This window comes from Myiozetetes cayanensis, unplaced genomic scaffold (genome assembly GCF_022539395.1).
Source record: "Myiozetetes cayanensis isolate MyiCay16 unplaced genomic scaffold, myiCay2020 scf5-8, whole genome shotgun sequence".
NCBI lineage: Eukaryota > Metazoa > Chordata > Aves > Passeriformes > Tyrannidae > Myiozetetes > Myiozetetes cayanensis.
The window spans coordinates 15558321-15576549 of record NW_026087742.1 but is presented as its reverse complement, the minus strand read 5'-3'; the positions used below and the strand labels follow the sequence as shown (position 1 = coordinate 15576549).

General features: G+C 41.8%; 1 protein-coding gene across 1 annotated transcript; it reads left to right on the top strand.

Moving 5' to 3' along the window:
• The first annotated feature begins 5194 nt into the window (after positions 1 to 5194).
• Positions 5195 to 16519, top strand: CCT8 (chaperonin containing TCP1 subunit 8). Its single transcript, XM_050333206.1, has 15 exons — positions 5195 to 5326; positions 7216 to 7306; positions 7912 to 7991; positions 8819 to 8968; positions 9237 to 9417; positions 10157 to 10218; positions 10907 to 11044; positions 11488 to 11666; positions 12594 to 12660; positions 12741 to 12828; positions 12936 to 13051; positions 14135 to 14206; positions 14386 to 14550; positions 14954 to 15073; positions 16278 to 16519. Exons 1-15 carry the CDS (start codon positions 5267 to 5269, stop codon positions 16353 to 16355), a joined length of 1647 nt encoding a protein of 548 aa, XP_050189163.1. The 5' UTR covers positions 5195 to 5266; the 3' UTR covers positions 16356 to 16519.
• The last annotated feature ends 1710 nt before the right edge of the window (positions 16520 to 18229 follow it).

Sequence of the window (18229 nt, the reverse complement as noted above, 5' to 3'; positions counted from 1 at the left end):
TTGGTAGGTTCCACCACGAATTGCTTTCAGTGTGGTTTTTGACAGTCCATTCAATTATCCCAGAGGCTGGTGCCTGATAGGGAATATGATATCCCTCCTCCACACTGTGCCATCTGGTCCAGGTGTCTATGAGACTATTTTTTAAATTAGTCCCATTGTTTGACTCAATTCTTTCTGGGGTGCCCTGCTGCCATAGGACTTGCTTTTCAAGGCCCAAGATGGTGTTACAGTGGTGGAATGTCTCCAGGGTGTGTCTCCAGCCATCTGGTGATTGTTTCCACCATCATACGTAGCACTTGCCTTGGTGGGTTTGCAAGAGTGTGATCAGTCTGTCTGGTCTCCCCATATTTATAATCCGACCATTGTCTACCATACCACAGAGGCTTTACCCACTTGGCCTGCTTGATTGCAGTGCATGTTTCACAGACAACCTGGGAGATGGTGTCCATCTACCCCTGATCACAAACCCATTTGTGTGTTGCATCTCCTCCCTGATGACCCGAGGCATCACGGGCCCACTAAACTAGAAATAATTCACCCTTATGCTGCCAGTCCAGATCCAACTGAGTCAGTTTAATCTTGACAGCTCAATCCACCTGTTCCTTGTGGCGATGCTCTTCAGAAGCCCAACTCTTGGGTATGTGGGCACCTATATAATGCTCTTTTACAGCCAACTTCTCTACCCGGGCAGCGATGTCTTGCCATAATCCAGCAGCCCAGGTGGGTCTGACAATCGGTCCAGCCATTCCCACAGAGCCTTTGCTGCCATCCATGAGTCAGTGTAGATGTTGAGTGCTGGCCATTTCTCTTGTTCAGCGATACCTAAAGCCATCTGGAAAGCTTTCAGGTCTGTAACCTAACTTGATTCACCTTGTGCCTCAATAGCTTCTGCAATTCGCTGCATAGGACTCCATATGGCACTTCCGATGTATCCTTATGATATGGCAGGAACTGTCAGTGAAGAGAACACACCATTTTAATTTTCAGGTAGCTGATTATATGGGGACTCCTCAGCATGTCTCACCTTGTCCTCCTCCTCCCCTGATGGTAGTCTGAAATTTTCACCTTCAGGACAGTTTGTGAGGACTTCCAAGATGCCGGTGTGATTGGGATTTCCTATCTGAGCTCACTGTGTGATCAGCATGACCCTCTTACTCCACATAGTGTCAGTGGCATGACATGTGGAAGCCAGAGAGTCCCTTACCCCCGCCCCCAGCCATGACACACACATTTCCTCTCGTCCTATTGCTTGTTATCTGGGAGAAGAGACTGACGTCTACCTGGCTACCTCCTTTCAGGTAGTTTTAGTAAACAAGAAGGTCCCTCTTGAGCCTCCCTTTCTCCAGGCTAAACATCTCTAGCTCCTTCAACTCCTCCTCATCAGACTGGTACTCCAGATGTTTCACAAACATGCTGGATCCTTAACTCAGCTGAGGACTGGCTTCACTACTTTAATATGTCAGCATTTTCAAATAATTTAATCTACTGCTTCCATGGAAAGGCAATCCCCAGAAGTGCTTTCCATTGACTCAAACTAACTGGATTAGCTATGGCAGAGAGAGCACACACTGAGATAAGAATACAAATGGTAAGGAAATCTTCCTTTCCTGATCAGCTTGCAATCCTCTGCTGAAGTGAGAGAAGCCCAGGATGAGGGTAGCGTTTAACCCAGGACCTGTAGCAATGACCTAAACAGTACTTAGTTGATTAGACTTACTCTAATTGATTAAACTGTTCCTTCTCATTATGACACAAGTGAAATAAGTACAATCTGGGGAAAGTTGATGTAACTGCAGCTGCTGTTACTAAGATAATTATTCTGAATGTTTGGCACTCCATGGTTCACAATTTTTTGTTTCACGTATGAGCATGATTCTCTGCAAACTAGGTATGGTCCTCAGACTTCCCTCAAGATGCCACACCCATATTTTTCATTGGCCAGGTGACAGTGTTATTGCACAAACACAGTTGTTATACTCACACTTCAGCAGATACTTTTCTATCCCTCATTTTCCATTGTTTGGTTTCCCACAGCTGAATAAGTAAACAGAAATTAACTTTCTGTCCTTTTCATGAACTTCCCGAGATCCTGTTAAAATTTCACCATTCTAGGACTTGACAAACAAGTGCCTACAGATAAGGTGGGGATTTCCATGTGTACAGTAATAGATTTTAGCTGATGAAAGCGCAGCCAACTGCTAATAGCCAACCCTCTGACCTTTGGATGGTCCTTTAACATGGCAATGTCTGTGCAGAATATAAATGGTGTAGATACATAGCTAAAAAAAGATCAAGGCCAAACCAAAGCTGTGATTATACAGCAAGTCCAAAATAACTGCTGGTTATAACACAAAGAAATGTTCTATTGATAACTGAATACAGATTAGTACATATGTATATTGTCTATATTCATAGTCACAAACATACATGTATATCTTGACTTTAGTGGTATTCTGGTTTTAAAAAAGTAGCTACCATAAGCTTCAATAAAAGCACTGTACAAAGAGGGGCACATGGTCAGGACCTGGAGATCATTCTATGCTACCTCACATCATTGCCAGAGGTGGGGGTAAGGGAATCTCTTCAGTAGAGAAGGGGTCTCTTTTAGTCATGTAATTGTGGTGAAGGGAGCAGTTGGGTATTGTCTACTGTCAGAGGGTTTCTGAGTGAATCATTATTTCTTTTACCCTCTGTCATTAGTATTGTTGCTATTACTGTTTGTTTTCTTATCTCATTGCTGTTTCCAGTAAATTGTTCTGCTGAAGTGCTGAATAAAAAGAGCTGAGTCTTTCACCCCCAAGTTGCTTATTTTACTCAAGTGGAGTTGAGTTATTGGAAAACACCTTGAAATGCTGTGATAGTTACTGTTGGCCTGAGTGAACTGACTTTACTTTTTGCTGTAGTTCCAACATTACACAAGATAAATTTTCTGTATATAACCCACTTCAGAGACTAATTAAATAACAGCATTTTAATTATCAGAGTCAATAACGGAATGTCACCTTCCTAGTCTGATGAATGCTCACAATTGTCAGACAATAATAATGTCTTGAATTCATTTCTGAGCTAACACTTACTAAGGTTCTGATGAAACGAGTGCTTTGGAGAGATCATCCCTGAAAAATCAGAGAACAGAAGTTATGGAAAGATAAATATTCAGCCTTTCATGCTATGGAAAGATTGCAATGAATGTAAACTTGAGAAGTGTTTTTAACAGTAAAATCCCATTTCTTTATTATCCTACACACTATTTGTTGCCTTGATTTTTCTGTCATTTGTCCAGGTTAAAAACAAGGAAGGGGAATAACACCAATGTATATCAATGAGATCAGCAGTCGAAGAACACAAACCATCTTTCCTCTCTGCCCCAAAACTAATGTCTCTGACTCAAATGCATTCAGCTATTGATATAAAGTCCATGATTTCATGTTCATGACTATGAAAAGATTTTTGAACTGACTTAGGAGTAATAGCTCTTCTGATCTCCATGGCTAACAACAGGTTACGGAAGTTGCTTCACAAAATACAGTTTCTAGTATCATGACTGTAGAACAGGATGGACATTTCCTTCTTTCCTGGCTGCACTGTGGTGCAAGCATTGGAAGGGAGAAGAGAGGGATAAAGGGGGTTATGACCCCTGTGCCAAAATCCAGTATTTCCTTTTGGAAATGCCTTGTTTATAATAAACAGGGTTGTGTGAGTTCCCTTTTCTGGTTCTAGTGGCATCTGCCTCCAAGTACTTGTAGCAAAACTGCATACAGAATTGTTGAAGCTCATTCATGGGATGATTCATGTAGTTTTCCTCCATCATCACTCTTTTTTACACTGCCAGGGTGTGTTACAGGGTAAAACTGATTGAATTTTAAGAATTATGGGACAGTAAAACTAAACCAAGTAAGCGTGTTCTCTTGAAGTTGCTCAAGCAACATGTATCAAGTGATTTAGCTAACCTTGCAGGCAGCCTGTCTGCACTGCACAGGTGGGGCAGCAGTCTCTGTTGGGTTACAGGCTCAGGTATTGCATGGCCTAAAAGCAGCAGTTTTATTTCTAAGGCCTTGAACTTCTTGTCTTGAAGCAGTACATCTGATTTTGTGTGGCACAGAAGCAAAGTTAATAAAACTCATCAAACTTAAAGCAGCTCCACATAGAAACAGAGCCACTGTCTCCCTGGAAGGACTGCAGCTACATGTAGAGCTTTCAAGGTGGGCATCCAAATAGCATGTTCTGTAGCACTTGTTAGTAGAATTGTTGTTGCTAAGGTTTAGGGCGTGACACACTTCAATGATCTTAAACCTAGGGTAAGTTCACATAGCTTGGGAAGAAGGATGCTCACTGATAGTGGACACAAAGAATGCAGAATTTACAGACTACGAGGACATCTGGCAGAACTTTTTTTGCTAAAATGTATAAATAGTAAAGAGTTCTCATAGTTGGTGTGCTTGATTTGCGGAGTAACACTGAGCACCCAGGCTTGTACAATTCTGAAATAAATAATCAATGCCTCTCTCAAGTGGGTAATTATTGGCTTGTTGCATACCAGGTAATGAATTTGATTTTTGTGGACAACAATGGGACAAAGGGGAATGGCTTCAAACTGAAAGAAAGTAGGTTTATATTAGATATTAAGAAGAAAGTCTTTACTGTGAGGGTAGTCAGGCATTGGCACAGCTTTCCCAGAGCAGCTGTGGATGCCCCATGCCTGGCAGTGTTCCAAGGAGAGGCTGGATGGAGCTCCGAGCAACCTGGTTTAGTGGGAAGTGTCCCTGCCCGTGGCAGGGGGTTGGAACCAGGTGATCTTTAGGGGCCCTTCCAACTCAAAACCATCCTGTGGTTCTGTGACACTTATTTTTCCCACCTGTGCATTGTGCTTCCATTCGGACAAGTCAGATACGAACTAAGCAAAACACTCGACTAGAATCTGCTAAGTTTTACGACCAGTGCCTGCCACTGGGACGCCTTAGGGACGGTACGCTGAGCTCGGCAGGGAAGGGAAGGCTCTGAGGGAGCCGACCCCAGCCCTGTGTTGGCGTGCGCGCCTTTCCCGCTGCGGTGCCCGCCGCGCCCCGCGACCAGCCGTCCCAGAGCTCCCCAGAGCCTCTCCCCAGAGCCGCCCCCAGAGCTGCCCTCAGAGCCGCCTCCCTCCCTCCGCCCGTGGCTGCCGCGCTGAGGGGGAAAGGCCGGCCCGCTCCGGCCCCGTCCCGCCCCGCGCGTGCGCGCCCCGCGCTCCCGCCGTGCCCCGCTCGCCGTGCCCCGCAGCTGAGCCGAGATGGCGCTGCACGTCCCCAAGGCCCCGGGCTTCGCCCAGATGCTCAAGGAGGGAGCGAAGGTGGGATCACCTATGGATGGATGGGCGGGTGGATGGGCGGACGGTGGGTGGGTGGGTGGGTGCGGGAGGAGTCCCGGGGCGGTGGCGCGGGGGAGGCGCTGGCAGGCCGGCGGGCCCGGCCGTCCCACGTGTCCGCGGGGCGGGGGCCGGCGGTCCGCACACTGCCCCCCGCCCGGACCGGCCCGGCCCGGCCCGGCCCCTCTGCGGCGCTCGGCGTGGGCATCGACCCCGGCCCGGCCCGGGGCCCGCGCTGCTGCAGGTGGCGCCTGGCGCTCGCAGCCTTCGAGAAAGCTCTGCGGGGGCCGGGGGGCCCGGGCCCAATGCGGCCTCTCGGCGCCAATGCGGCCTCTCGGGCTGCGCGCCCGACTCGACTCGAGCCCGCGCGGTGTGGGGAGCTCTTAGGGCAGCATTCAGCCGGGCCATGTCGCTGGAGCTGTTCAGGAGTGTCCCGCTTGTTACGGACAGTGCTTGGCTCTCTCTGTTACTGTGTCTTTAAGGGAAGGGCCTTTGTCAGCGATGCAGATCGCTGCAATATTTTCCATGCATTTCCTTTCCATAAATCCCTATTAATTGTATTTAATATTAGCAAAATGAAGATTTTGGTAGTATGGAAGGACTGTGTCTTAATAAAGCAGCAGCTTTCTTTGGAAAGGATGGAAAGCAAGCAGATGTAGTTTTTTTTTCTTATTATTCAAAGAATCAGCAGAAGGCTTTGGATTGGAAGGGACCTTAAGGGTCATTTACCTCCCACTGCCCGGCCGTGGGCAGGGATATCTTCCACTAGAGCAGGTCGCTCCAAGCCCCATCCAACCTGGCCATGAACATTTCTAGGGAAGGGGCATCCACAGGCTGCTCTGGGCAACCTGTGCCAGAACCTCACCATCCTCACAGGGAGGAATTTCTTCCTGAGGCTTAATCTAAACCTGCTTTCTTTCAGTGTGAAGCCGTTCCCCCTTGTCCTGTCACTCCAAGCCCTTGTGGAAAGTCCCTCTTTCCAAGCAAGGGAAAAAATTAGAAAATTTCTGTTTGCTGCTACTTAGTAGGAAGAAGAGTGAAGTTAGCAGTTCTGAAAGCCCTCTGTGTTTCTTTGTAGAATTGTTGGAGCCAAATAATGGCATGCATCAAGAGCAGGAGCAGCACAGGGAAACAAAGTGGCCTGACTGCTTGTTCTCTAATTGAGAATTCAAGGCCAAGATAGCAAGAGCTGTCTTCTTCTGCAAAACAAGGAGTCAGCTGGCATTCTGAGATGTTTTAGTATTTAGAGAGTAAACATTAGAGAGTACCTTTCTCTCTTATGGCCACACGGTATGTTTTGTCCTACCCTTTCTTCTTTCTTAGGGCCCTTTCTGGGGATCCCGTCTTTTCTTAAGGTTTCCAAAGTGAAGCCAGGCTGATCACAGCCTTGAACACAAATATTTTACTGATCATTCTTCTGAATTTTCAAACTGCACATGTTTGAACATAGAACTGAGTTAAATGATTTTTGTGGAATACAGAGCTGTGAATAAAGAAGCATGTATAAAATCTATGCTAACAAAACCCCTTACCCCTCTCCAGTCTTGTCTTGGTTGTTTTCTGTTTCCCTTTGTCATGTCACAAATTTTTTTGGAAGACTGAGGGGATGCAAACTGTATTGAAAGTTGAGTCACTGTTCAGATTTTCTGTTTGTGCCTGCTGAGCTGCCTAGTTGAGAAGGAGAAAAGTAGTTCTTTTCTCACTGTCTTTGGGTAAGGTTTGGTTTCCATTTAAGCTCTTAGTGAAATACCAGATTTAAATGAATAAAAAATGTTCAGGGACTCACTAGATTGACGCTGCTTTGATGAGAAGTTACTAGCTCATCACTTGTTTTTTTTGTTAGCCTAATTCTGATCAGATATTTTTCTGTTCAGCATTATTCAGGACTAGAAGAAGCTGTCTATAGGAACATCCAGGCATGCAAAGAACTTGCTCAAACCACCCGTACAGCTTATGGACCAAATGGTAAATAAATCCTAAAATTATTGCTGCTTTTTTGAGACAAATCCTATGTTTGAAAACTACACATGCCTTGACAAAGAAGCAGATGTTTGTTTCTTGAGGAAACACATTGGACTTACTCTAGAACTGTAAATATATCCTTGTGAGTACAAATCAGATTGTGTTTTGTTAGCTCTTGAGTGCAGTGTACCTGCCTTTGCCATGTTTTTGTAGCAGTTACTGTGTTCTCTTTGCTGCCCTACTGCTCTATGGAAGAGCACAAAAGCTAAAGGGAAGATGATAACATGGCAGATAGTCAGAGTGAACTTAACCATAACCGTGGCCAGTCATATATACAAAAACAAACTATGTTCTCCTGGATTGGTTAATTAAATAACATGTTAGTATTTCTGAAGAGAGAACTGCTTATTCAGAAATTACTGATTTCTTTTTAATGTGACACACTTCTAAATGTTATTTGGAAAAAATATTTTAAGTTCTTAAGTTATAAATAGGGTGAACATTTTAATATGCAAGATACACCTGAAAGTTATGAAGCAGTGTCTGTGTGCAAAATATTGTTTGCATAAGGAATTCTTTTTTTTCTTTTTTTTTGTTTCCCTCATTAGGAATGAACAAAATGGTTATCAATCATCTGGAGAAGCTTTTTGTAACAAATGATGCTGCTACTATCCTGAGAGAGCTGGAAGTAAGTTTTCTTCCTTCAGATGTCAGTTGTGAACTGGTGTTTCTGTTCATGGGTTGCTGTGGTTCTGACTGTCACTAGGGAAATACATGTCACTCTGGCAGATGATTTACATATGGCACTTTGTAAATCATTTACCTTTTTCACTGAATTTGAGATCCACAGTGAGGAATATAACTCTTCTGTAAAGCAGCATTAAGTAGTTGTTGGAGAAGCTTAATAATTCCCTACTTTTCCCCAAACCACTGTGTAGATTTAGAAGAGGGTATGTAGAAATACAGTGTTCTGGAGAAGTCTGAATGAAATAGTTGTTGCATGTTAATCTCCCAGTGTTGTTTGTTGCCGTGTTCTCCTGTCTGCTTAGAATCCACTAACTGAATTTAAGAAACTGAGGATATAACAGCATCCTCCTGTAAAAACTGTGAAAGCATAAAAAGGCTGTCCTGTCCTGACTCTTGCAAGTACTATCAAATTCATATTTGTGACATGACACAAATAATATTTTAAGGAATTGTGTAGTTACTGACAGAAACTGTGTAAATGTGAAGTATTTCCTTACTGAACACATTGTGTTAGTGTTCAGTATGAGTAGAATAACTGGAAATCTCAGTTCTGGTTTTGTTTTAATATGAGTTTGTACTTTTTCCATATTAGAGAAGTCAGCCAATTGAGATAATCAATGCTGCTTTCTCTTCCAATTCTGTGCATTCTTAGTATCTCTAGATACAGTTTGAAATAAGAGAGCTTAGACTGGATGTGCAGAAAAGCCTGGAGCTGCAGTCCTAGGTGGGATGTTAGTTACCAAGATGTGTACCTACCTTCTCTTAAAGGTCCAGCATCCTGCAGCAAAAATGCTTGTTATGGCTTCCCACATGCAAGAACAAGAAGTTGGAGATGGAACAAACTTTGTCCTTGTTTTTGCTGGAGTCCTTCTGGAGTTAGCAGAAGACCTTCTGAGGATGGGGTTATCTGTCTCAGAGGCAAGTTGTATTGTCATTGCAATTCACATAGCTTGAATCCAGATTACCATTGGTCAGTGTTCCTAGGTTGCAATATTGTGAATCATCTGCTTTCTTCAGAACTCAGTTTTTTAGATAAAGATGTTTGAAGGAGAACTGTGTGTTTTGCTGCTTGTGGTTGCTTGCTTCCCTTGAAAACTTTTGCATTTGCTGATGTTTTGTGACTATTTAAAGAGCAGATAAATGCTGCATGAAGCAGTGTAGTGAATATTTATTGTTTGCTGCACAGGTGATTGAAGGATACGAAAAGGCTTGCAAGAAAGCCCTAGAAATTCTTCCAGACCTGGTGTGCTGTTCTGCGAAGAACCTTCGAGATGTTGAAGAAGTGGCATCTCTGTTGCACACTTCAGTGATGAGCAAACAATATGGCAATGAACGTTTCCTGGCAAAGCTTATTGCTCAGGCCTGTGGTAAGTGGACAAGAATAGGTGTGTGCTTGTGTCTGAAAACCTGAGTAGGTTTGCTTATGGTCATTACAGCTGCATGTGAGACAGAAAGTGTGGTTAATTTAACAGATTGAATTGGATGGGACGCCTTAGCCTCTGAAATGGGGGTAAACCTTTCTCCTGTTCAACTCTTCATTGGCATTGTGGCTCAGAAAAGGTTTGTGTTTCCTACTAAATGTTTAGAGAAATAGCTTTGTAGCCTTTTTAATGCAGAAACCCCTCCTTCTCCCTCTTTTTTTATAATTAGGAAGATGCATTGCGCTTCAGATAAGCTGTTAGTAGTGCCAGCCACAGAACAATGGAAGCAAGACTGTAGTTCTGTTGAGTTGTTCTTTCCCTTTAGATTTCCAAGATAAACCCTTCTTGTTTAGTTCCAGTGTTTTCTCAAATATTTTGAGTCAGACTTTTCTCTTGAATGTACATGTATGAATGGATATTTGAACTCAGTTAATTACTGAGCAGCCTGAATAAATGTTGTTTATTGATTACTACATTGTAAAAAACCAAAATTCCTGTTTCTCTTGTTGCCAGTTATTAGCAGATAGTAATTGTCTTGAATTTAGATAGTCATCTGAAACCATTGAAATTTAGTACTTCAGAAAAGTTCCAGGCATTTTTTATGGTGCCATTGTTCTACTTTATTCATTAAGCTACACAAATTCATCCTTTCCTTTTTTTTTTTTTTTATTTTTTTCCCAAACAGTTTCTATTCTTCCTGATTCTGGTCATTTCAACGTTGATAATATCAGAGTGTGCAAAATTGTGGTAAGTTTGAAGTAGCTAACTTTACTGTATTATTAACTGTAAACAGTTTAATGAAGGTTAATCTTTGAACTTTGGAAGAGCCTTTTCTATTCTAATTTCTGTTGTGTTGTGGCATGCATAGTAGATTCTGAAAATTGGTCTTAACTTTCCTTGTGTAGTGCCCAGTAGCAACTTTCAGAAACAAAAATCACTGATATTGAAAGTAATCTCTAATGGGGACAGTGTAAGACAATGTTTGTTTTTGCTGAATAAGCTGAAGTCTTATTTCTTTATGCTGCAATGATAACTTAGTGTGTTACATCCAGATGATTGTAAGGTCTGCTTTTCATGCAGTGTAGTGCAGAATTCTGAAAATATGACGTTTCCTCATTCATAGAGTCATAGAATCACAGAATGGTTTGGGTTGGGAGAGACCTTAAATCCATCCAGGCCTCTGCCATGGGCAGGGACACCTTCCAGTATCCCAGGTTGCTCCAAGCCCTGTCCAGCCTGGGCTGGAACACTTCAGGGATGGGGCAGTCGCAGCTTTTCTGGGCAACCTGCTCTAGTACCTTGCCACCCTCACAGTAAAGAATTTCTTCCTAATATTTACTATAAACCTACTCTCTTTCAGTTTAAAGCTGTTTTCCCTTGCCCTATCACTACATGCTCTTGTAAAAAGTCTCAAATTCCATGTATTTCCTTTCAGGGTGCTGGTATTTCTGCTTCCTCAGTACTGCATGGCATGGTTTTTAAAAAAGAAACTGAAGGAGATGTTACTTCTGTCAAAGATGCAAAAATAGCTGTGTATTCGTGCCCTTTTGATGGGATGATAACTGAAACTAAGGTATGTTGAAGCTCAAAATAAGTTACCTCTCTAAAAATAAGAGCACATAAGCATAGACTTAAATATTTATATTCTTGACACTTGATGATTGAGATATTTTGGTTAATATTGATTTATTAGTTTAAAAAAGTTCACAGAAAATGTTGCAACCTAATTTTGCTTCGCAGGGTTTTTGAGACCGGGGAAGTGGGGTTGGTTTTGTTGGGTTATTTGAGCCAAACTACATGCTTGAGTGTCTGAACCTCAAAGGTTGTCTAGAAATACCAGAATTGCCCTTTTGGTTCTTTTTGAATTTGTTTTACCTTGTTGCCTATGAAAGGTATCAGTATTACAAAATAGGATGACTTGAGGTTTATGGATAGGTTGGGAGGCAAATGATCTGTCAGAATCTTGTAGGCATGTGGTTTAGTGCTGAACTGATAACAGTGTGTGTGTTTCACTAGGGCACCGTACTCATAAAGAATGCTGAAGAACTGATGAATTTCAGTAAAGGAGAAGAAAATCTCATGGATTTGCAAGTCAAAGCTATCGCTGACAGTGGTGCAAACGTAGTGGTAACGGGTGGCAAAGTGGCAGACATGGCTCTTCATTACGCCAATAAATACAATCTTATGTTAGTCAGGTAAGTACTAGAAGAGCATAAAAACATTTGGTCTACCAGATTTATGAAATGCACTCTCCATCTTGTTGCATAGCTCTCAAACAAATTACCAAAAAAATACTGCAGATTAGTTGTTTCTCTAGTGAGTCAAAATCTGACCTAAGTCTGGTTGTTTCATAGCTTAAGTTTCTTGATAGAATTTCATCTCTGTATGACAACTAATGGGGAGTAATTTGTGTACGTGGTATTATTATTCTGGCTTAAGTGTGTCTGTAGCACACTCAAATCATGAACATCAACATTTCTAGATCTAGTAAAGAGGAATGTGGCCTCAAAGGCATGTGAGACTATTCCACGATGGTTTCTGCTCGTTAACAGTCCTCATGTGATGATTTAGCAATGATAGGATGCCTCTGTGCATCACTAACGTGTTTACAGATGGCAATTCTTAATACTTCTCTGTCATTTTTCTGTTCTGTCTTCTTACAAATAAAACATATTTGTAGATCCTCAAAATATTGTCTGCATAACATGAAGTCAGATTTACCAGCAGCAGCTCTCAACATCTCACAGAAATAAGTGGTGCTTTGTTGAAAGTTGTAAATTGGTGGTGTCCAAAATGTGTGCACTTCTGGAAATGGTACTGTAATGTCTTGTATAACAAAGGATTATTACAGAAGTGTTGTAAAGATCAGTTCAAGTTTTTTGCACTAGAAGAGGAAGTTGATAATTTCCAAGTGTTTGAACCTCTTAGTTGTTTTTAAATTCTTAGGAAATAGTCTTTGCACAGCATCACTGAAATTAGATGATTATAACTCAAAAAAATAGTTGAGTGGATTTTTTAACTTGGTGCAGTACATTTTGATCTTGTCACTGGTTTACAAAATGCTGCTGAGTTAAGAGAATACTCTTATGTGTTAATGTTGTTCTGGAAACTTGTTTTTAAAGATTGAACTCCAAGTGGGATCTGAGGAGACTCTGCAAAACTGTTGGTGCAACAGCCCTACCCAGACTGGTATGGACTTTTCAAATGAGGAGCAGGAGGGTGAGATCTGATGAGCAGTTCCACCTCTTAACTCTTGTTTTTCTTTCCAGACTCCCCCTACTCTTGAAGAAATGGGTCACTGCAGTAGTGTGTATTTATCAGAGGTTGGGGATACACAAGTTGTTGTGTTTAAGCACGGTATGTATGTTCTGTAGAACCGCTGGCACTGCTGTTCTAGAAAGTGTGATGTTCGTATGTGTTTTACCTGTTGGAGAGTTAATTCAGTCATGCATATGTCTGAACAGAAAAGGAGGATGGTGCCATTTCCACTATCCTCATTCGTGGATCTACAGACAACCTGATGGATGACATAGAGAGGGCAGTGGACGATGGTGTCAACACTTTCAAAGTACTCACAAGGGTAAGTAGCGAGAACACGCGAGTTGTCGAAAGCGAGCAGTGGATCAGTTTGAGGCGAGACTTGGGCCTGCTTTGTGCTCATCTGCTACAAAGGCTATAGCAGGTGTTGCCTGCTTAGGAGCCTTCTGGAGTTGTAGAGAAGGCTGTGTTGTACTGAGGTGTAGAGGGTTCTCTAAAGAAGATTGCTGTTGTGAATAGAGGATACTTAAAAGGTGGTGCTCAGTGTGTACTGCACTCATTGTTTCCAGTAATGAGTGAGTGCCTGAAGGTAGATTAGTTTTGCCACTTTCTAATGACAGTCAACTCTTTCTTGCCTTACTCCCTAAATGTTTTGTAATGAGACCAGGCGCAGAAGAAAATCTAGATAGCTTTGTCACTCGGGATCAGGAGGAACTGATTGGTTGCAGACTAAATTTCTAATTCATTTGTATGAAGACATGCTTCCTCCACATAATACAAATACACTTTTATGGAAAGAACTCAGTTTTACAAGTGGGTTTTTTTTCTGAGCAGCTGGTGTGGACTATTATTTCAGGTTTTGTTTGTTTGTTTGTTTGTTTGTTTTTGTGGGTTTTTGATTTGTTTTGTTTTTGGTTTTTTTTTAATACATAGGAAATGTTTTGGTATTTACCAAGACATGCATGGTGATTTAGAGTGCAGAAACACTGTGTGTTTATGATTGTCTCCAGGAGTTTTCCTGACTTGTGATTTATGATGATTACTTTTTTGTTTAAAAGACCAGAGGTAACAGGTAAATGCTTAATATAAAATGAAAGAAAAACAAAACAGAAACTCCCAACACCTTGTGATACCTGTTGACATATTAAACTTAGTGTACAGCGGATTGGCTTCCTGCCTCATATTTTCCACCAAAATAATAGAAAAGATGAGAAAATCTAGGAATGCTATTATTAGTTAGCCAAGAGCTGAAGTTGTTTAAAAAAAGCAAAAAAATTCCCAGACACAAACCCCACTGCATTATTATTTTGCTTTTTATAAAAGAAGCTATTAAAGAATTCTGAAAAGTAAAAATTAGTAAGATGCTTTAAGCAGAAAAACTCTTTTGGTGTGGTCTCCTTCACAGGATAAACGTCTTGTTCCTGGAGGTGGTGCAACAGAGATTGAATTAGCCAAGCAGATCACATCTTACGGAGAGGTACAGCAAATGGGCTTCTTGACTTCTCATTTTTTCACACCATGCGTCTCACAAAAAATACAAAAATTACTTTATACCAACATATATATGTGTGTGTGTATTAATAAAAAGTGTGGGGGAAAACGCCCTCCTTTTTTAAGGTTTTTGAAATGCTGACATGGTTTTCAACTTGACTTTAGACCTGTCCTGGGCTTGACCAATATGCCATCAAGAAGTTCGCTGAGGCGTTTGAATCCATTCCTCGAGCACTGGCAGAAAACTCCGGAGTAAAGGCTAATGAGGTCATCTCCAAACTTTATGCTGTGCATCAGGAAGGGAAGAAAAATGTTGGATTTGATATCGAGGTAAATAGTCTCTTGTGTTACTTGGTGCCCCGCAGCACAGGATTATATTTAAAAGTACTTCTATTGGAATGAAGTATTTATAGGTTGTTTTAACTCATTGGAAGCTCTGCATTGCACAGTCTAGAATAGTAACTTGTTAGAATTGAAATACTTAAGTGTTCTAATCAGCAAGCAGTTAAATTCAGTATCATGTAGTGGCCTTATAGGCCAGTAGGAGGTGAAGTGGGATACTGAACTAATGTGACAGAAAATAAGTCTTCAGTAATTACTGATTTTGTCTTCCTACCAATGGATTAGGAATGAAGGTTTTCTGAAGGGAGAAGATGAGATCAGAGAAGTGATAATACCTTGCTAGGTGAAAGCCTGAGACAGTTTTGAATAATGTTTTTCCTCTATCTGATAGGCCGAAGCCGCTGCAGTGAAGGATATGTTGGAAGCTGGTGTGTTAGACACATACCTTGGAAAATTCTGGGGTATCAAGCTAGCTACAAATGCAGCAGTAACTGTCCTAAGGGTTGATCAGGTAAGCCTGCAGTAATTTGGTGCTGAATTGAAACCTTGCAGAACCCTCATGCAAAGCAGGTGAAATCTTCTGGGAATGCCAGGTGTAAAAATAATGGTACTTGAAAATGTGGTTTATTTCTTAAAGTGAGGAAGTAATTTGTTCAAGAGCTTGTAATCTGGAATGGTGCTGCTTCTATGGAAGTGCTCTTAATGTTTGTTGGTTTTGAGTTTTGTTTTTTAAAGATTTGACAGTTGATAATTGTATTCAGAAAGTTGTCCTAACTTCTTTAGGAATAAGATTTAATAGAAGAAACCTTCTCTCATATATTTTTACATTAAAATCCATTTTTAGGAATAATAGAGGTTACAGTCTTAATGATAAAAGTCTTTATTTATTTTGTGGAACTTCAGCAAAAATGTATTTGCATGTAAAATTTCTGTAGATTATTATGGCAAAAACAGCAGGCGGTCCAAAAGCCCCTAAGCAACAAGGACATTGGGATAAAGATGACTGGAAAGATGAGCCTGAAAAATAGTGTGCAGTAAGCCCTGTTTCTCTAGCAGAGAGGTATCTCTGTGTGAGTGCATGCCTGAGTTCATTGACAAGCACGTGGCAGGTTGTATCTGTGCTGACAACACGTAACACCACTGCCTTCTGCTGCGTGCTGATGGCTACATGCTGTATTTGTGCCTTTGAAAGTGAATTTTACTCCTAAACCCAAATTTTCATGGAAGGAATGAAAAATGCAGTTTCAGTTTTACCTTACTTGTCACTATAGCAGGTGCAGAGAATGAGCCTTTAACATGGTAGGACTAATGGAGTTTCACAGTTTTAAAGTGTGATATTTAGATGCAATAATTCAGAACAATAGCTCTGGTAATTGTGCTTTCTGTAGCGTGCATCCTGTAAACTAGCCTGTTGTTGGCCTGTTTAAGCACTCACTTTCTGTAGACTAACTGAAGTCTTGAATTTGCATGCAAAAATGAGGTAAACCACCTTTTTTATTGTATCAAGGGCTCAGCTTCTGCCTTTTTCAAGAAAAAATAACTAAGTTGTGAATATATCGATTAGATGGATAATAATAATAATCACTGGCTTAGGCTCAGAGTAGGGAAACTGCATGAAGTTAGTGAATGCTAACAGTCAGCATCATGTGGCTGTTAGAGTAGGCTAAGAGCCTGATTCTAATGTTACTTTTTTCTGCTTCTCTATTCTCTTCAAGATCATTATGGCAAAACCAGCTGGCGGCCCCAAACCTCCATCAGGAAAGAAAGACTGGGACGAAGACCAAAATGATTGAACGGTTTCACTGTATTTCTTAAGTGACATGATTATGTGAGGTTTTTAATATCCTGGTTGGAACCTGTTGCAACGTTTTGCTTTTGCCTTTAAGTTATGAACAGTGTACAATGGAGTGCAGAACTTCAAACACTTCAATAAACATACTCACTGTTAAAATGTTAACACTCCTTTTATTTGGACCCAGCATGACGTGGTTGTTCCCAGTCCATGAATGTGTAGGATGACAGTTGTGTGGGTGTGATGGGCTGACCTTGGCTGGCTGCCTGACACCCTGTCCCAGTGAGGAAGGAGACAGAACTTCTCAGGGTCTGAGATAAAAGATTGGAGATCACATACCAAGGACTGTCACATGGCAAAACCGACTCAACCTGCAGGGAGACCAAATGAGTGTGCTGCAGAGAGCTCATCATCTGTAATTGTTGCAGCTGCTTGTCCTCTTATTTGTGTTCCTTAGCCAATACTTGAGTGTAAGCAGTCAAATGAATATTGAAAGTTGGTAGCAAGTCCATGGTCTCTGCCTATGGTAGCCCCTCCACTCTGCTCTCGTGAGACCCTGCTGGCACACTGCATACAGTTCTGGTGCCCCCAACATAAGGGCATGAACTGTTACAGTAAGTCCAGAAGAGGGTTACCAAGTCAGTAAGGGAACCAGAGAACCTCCCTTATGAAAAGAGGCTGAAAAAGTTGGGGCTGTTCAGCCTGGAGAAGGTTGCATGGAGATCTCATAGCAACCTATCAGTCTGTGAAGGGGGCTGCAGGAAGCCAGAGAGGAACACTTCATCACAAACTCCAGTGACAGAACATGGGGGAATGGGTACAAACTAAAAGAGGGGAAATTTAGGTTAAATATATGGAAGAAATTCTTTACTGTGGAGGTGATGAGGCCCTTAAACAGGTTGTTCAGAGAGTGGGTGCCCCATCCCTGGAAGTGTTCAAGGCCACATTGGATGGGGCTTTCCAACACAGACCATTTTGTGATTCTGTGATTCGTTTTTGTTACATGCATCTATATCCACTCCCTTTTAGAGTTGCCATGCTCTCAAAACAGCAGCTTGACAGCAGTGAACTGCATCACATTCTGATCACTTTAAAAATAAATGCTGAGCAGTGCTAGCCAGCATGATGCAGAGTACTGGAATCTTTCAGCTGAAGTCCCCTGTTAAGATTCATCTTAGAAAGTAAACAAACAGCTTGAGTGTCTCCAAGTAGCTTGAAAGGAAAACTGCACTTGAAATTCAAGCCACTTCACTAATTAATAATCCCTTTATTACTCTTGCCAGTGCTACTCTTATCTCACAATCAGAAAGGTGGGGAAGGCTAAATCAAGTCTGGAACTGTCATATGCCTAAATAAGGCTGCTGTACAACAGCTCTTGGCTTGCTTTAGTCAGCTGCTGGTATGGCTGCAAAATAAACTCAGCTAGTTTTCTGAGGGATTGGCACTCTGCTGCATGACTGCTAATGCTGACGAGAAGAACACGTAAGGCTGCCCATTGTCCTAGTAATGCTGTGAAAAATGCAGTGGATGTAAGCTGCTGTTCTAACATAGAAGAGCCAAGATTTTACTTACATGAAAGTCAACATGAAGCCTTGGCTTGTGGAGAAGCGAACTTGAAAGTCACTGCAGGACTAGTTCTCCTAAGCCTGCAGTGCAGAAAGGCTACACTGGACTGCCTGTACTGAAAGGGAGGGAGAGCCAAGTGCTGAGCCTTGCCAAAACACCAGCACAAGAATCCTTAAGAGAGTTTGCAACTTGAGGGCTCCTCTATTGGACATAAATCAACAGTGGAGAGAGAGCTGATGCTGCAGTTGTCTTGGCTGTAAGATGTGTAGGAAGAAACAGCTTCTTATCTTGGAACCCAGGTCTGAAAAA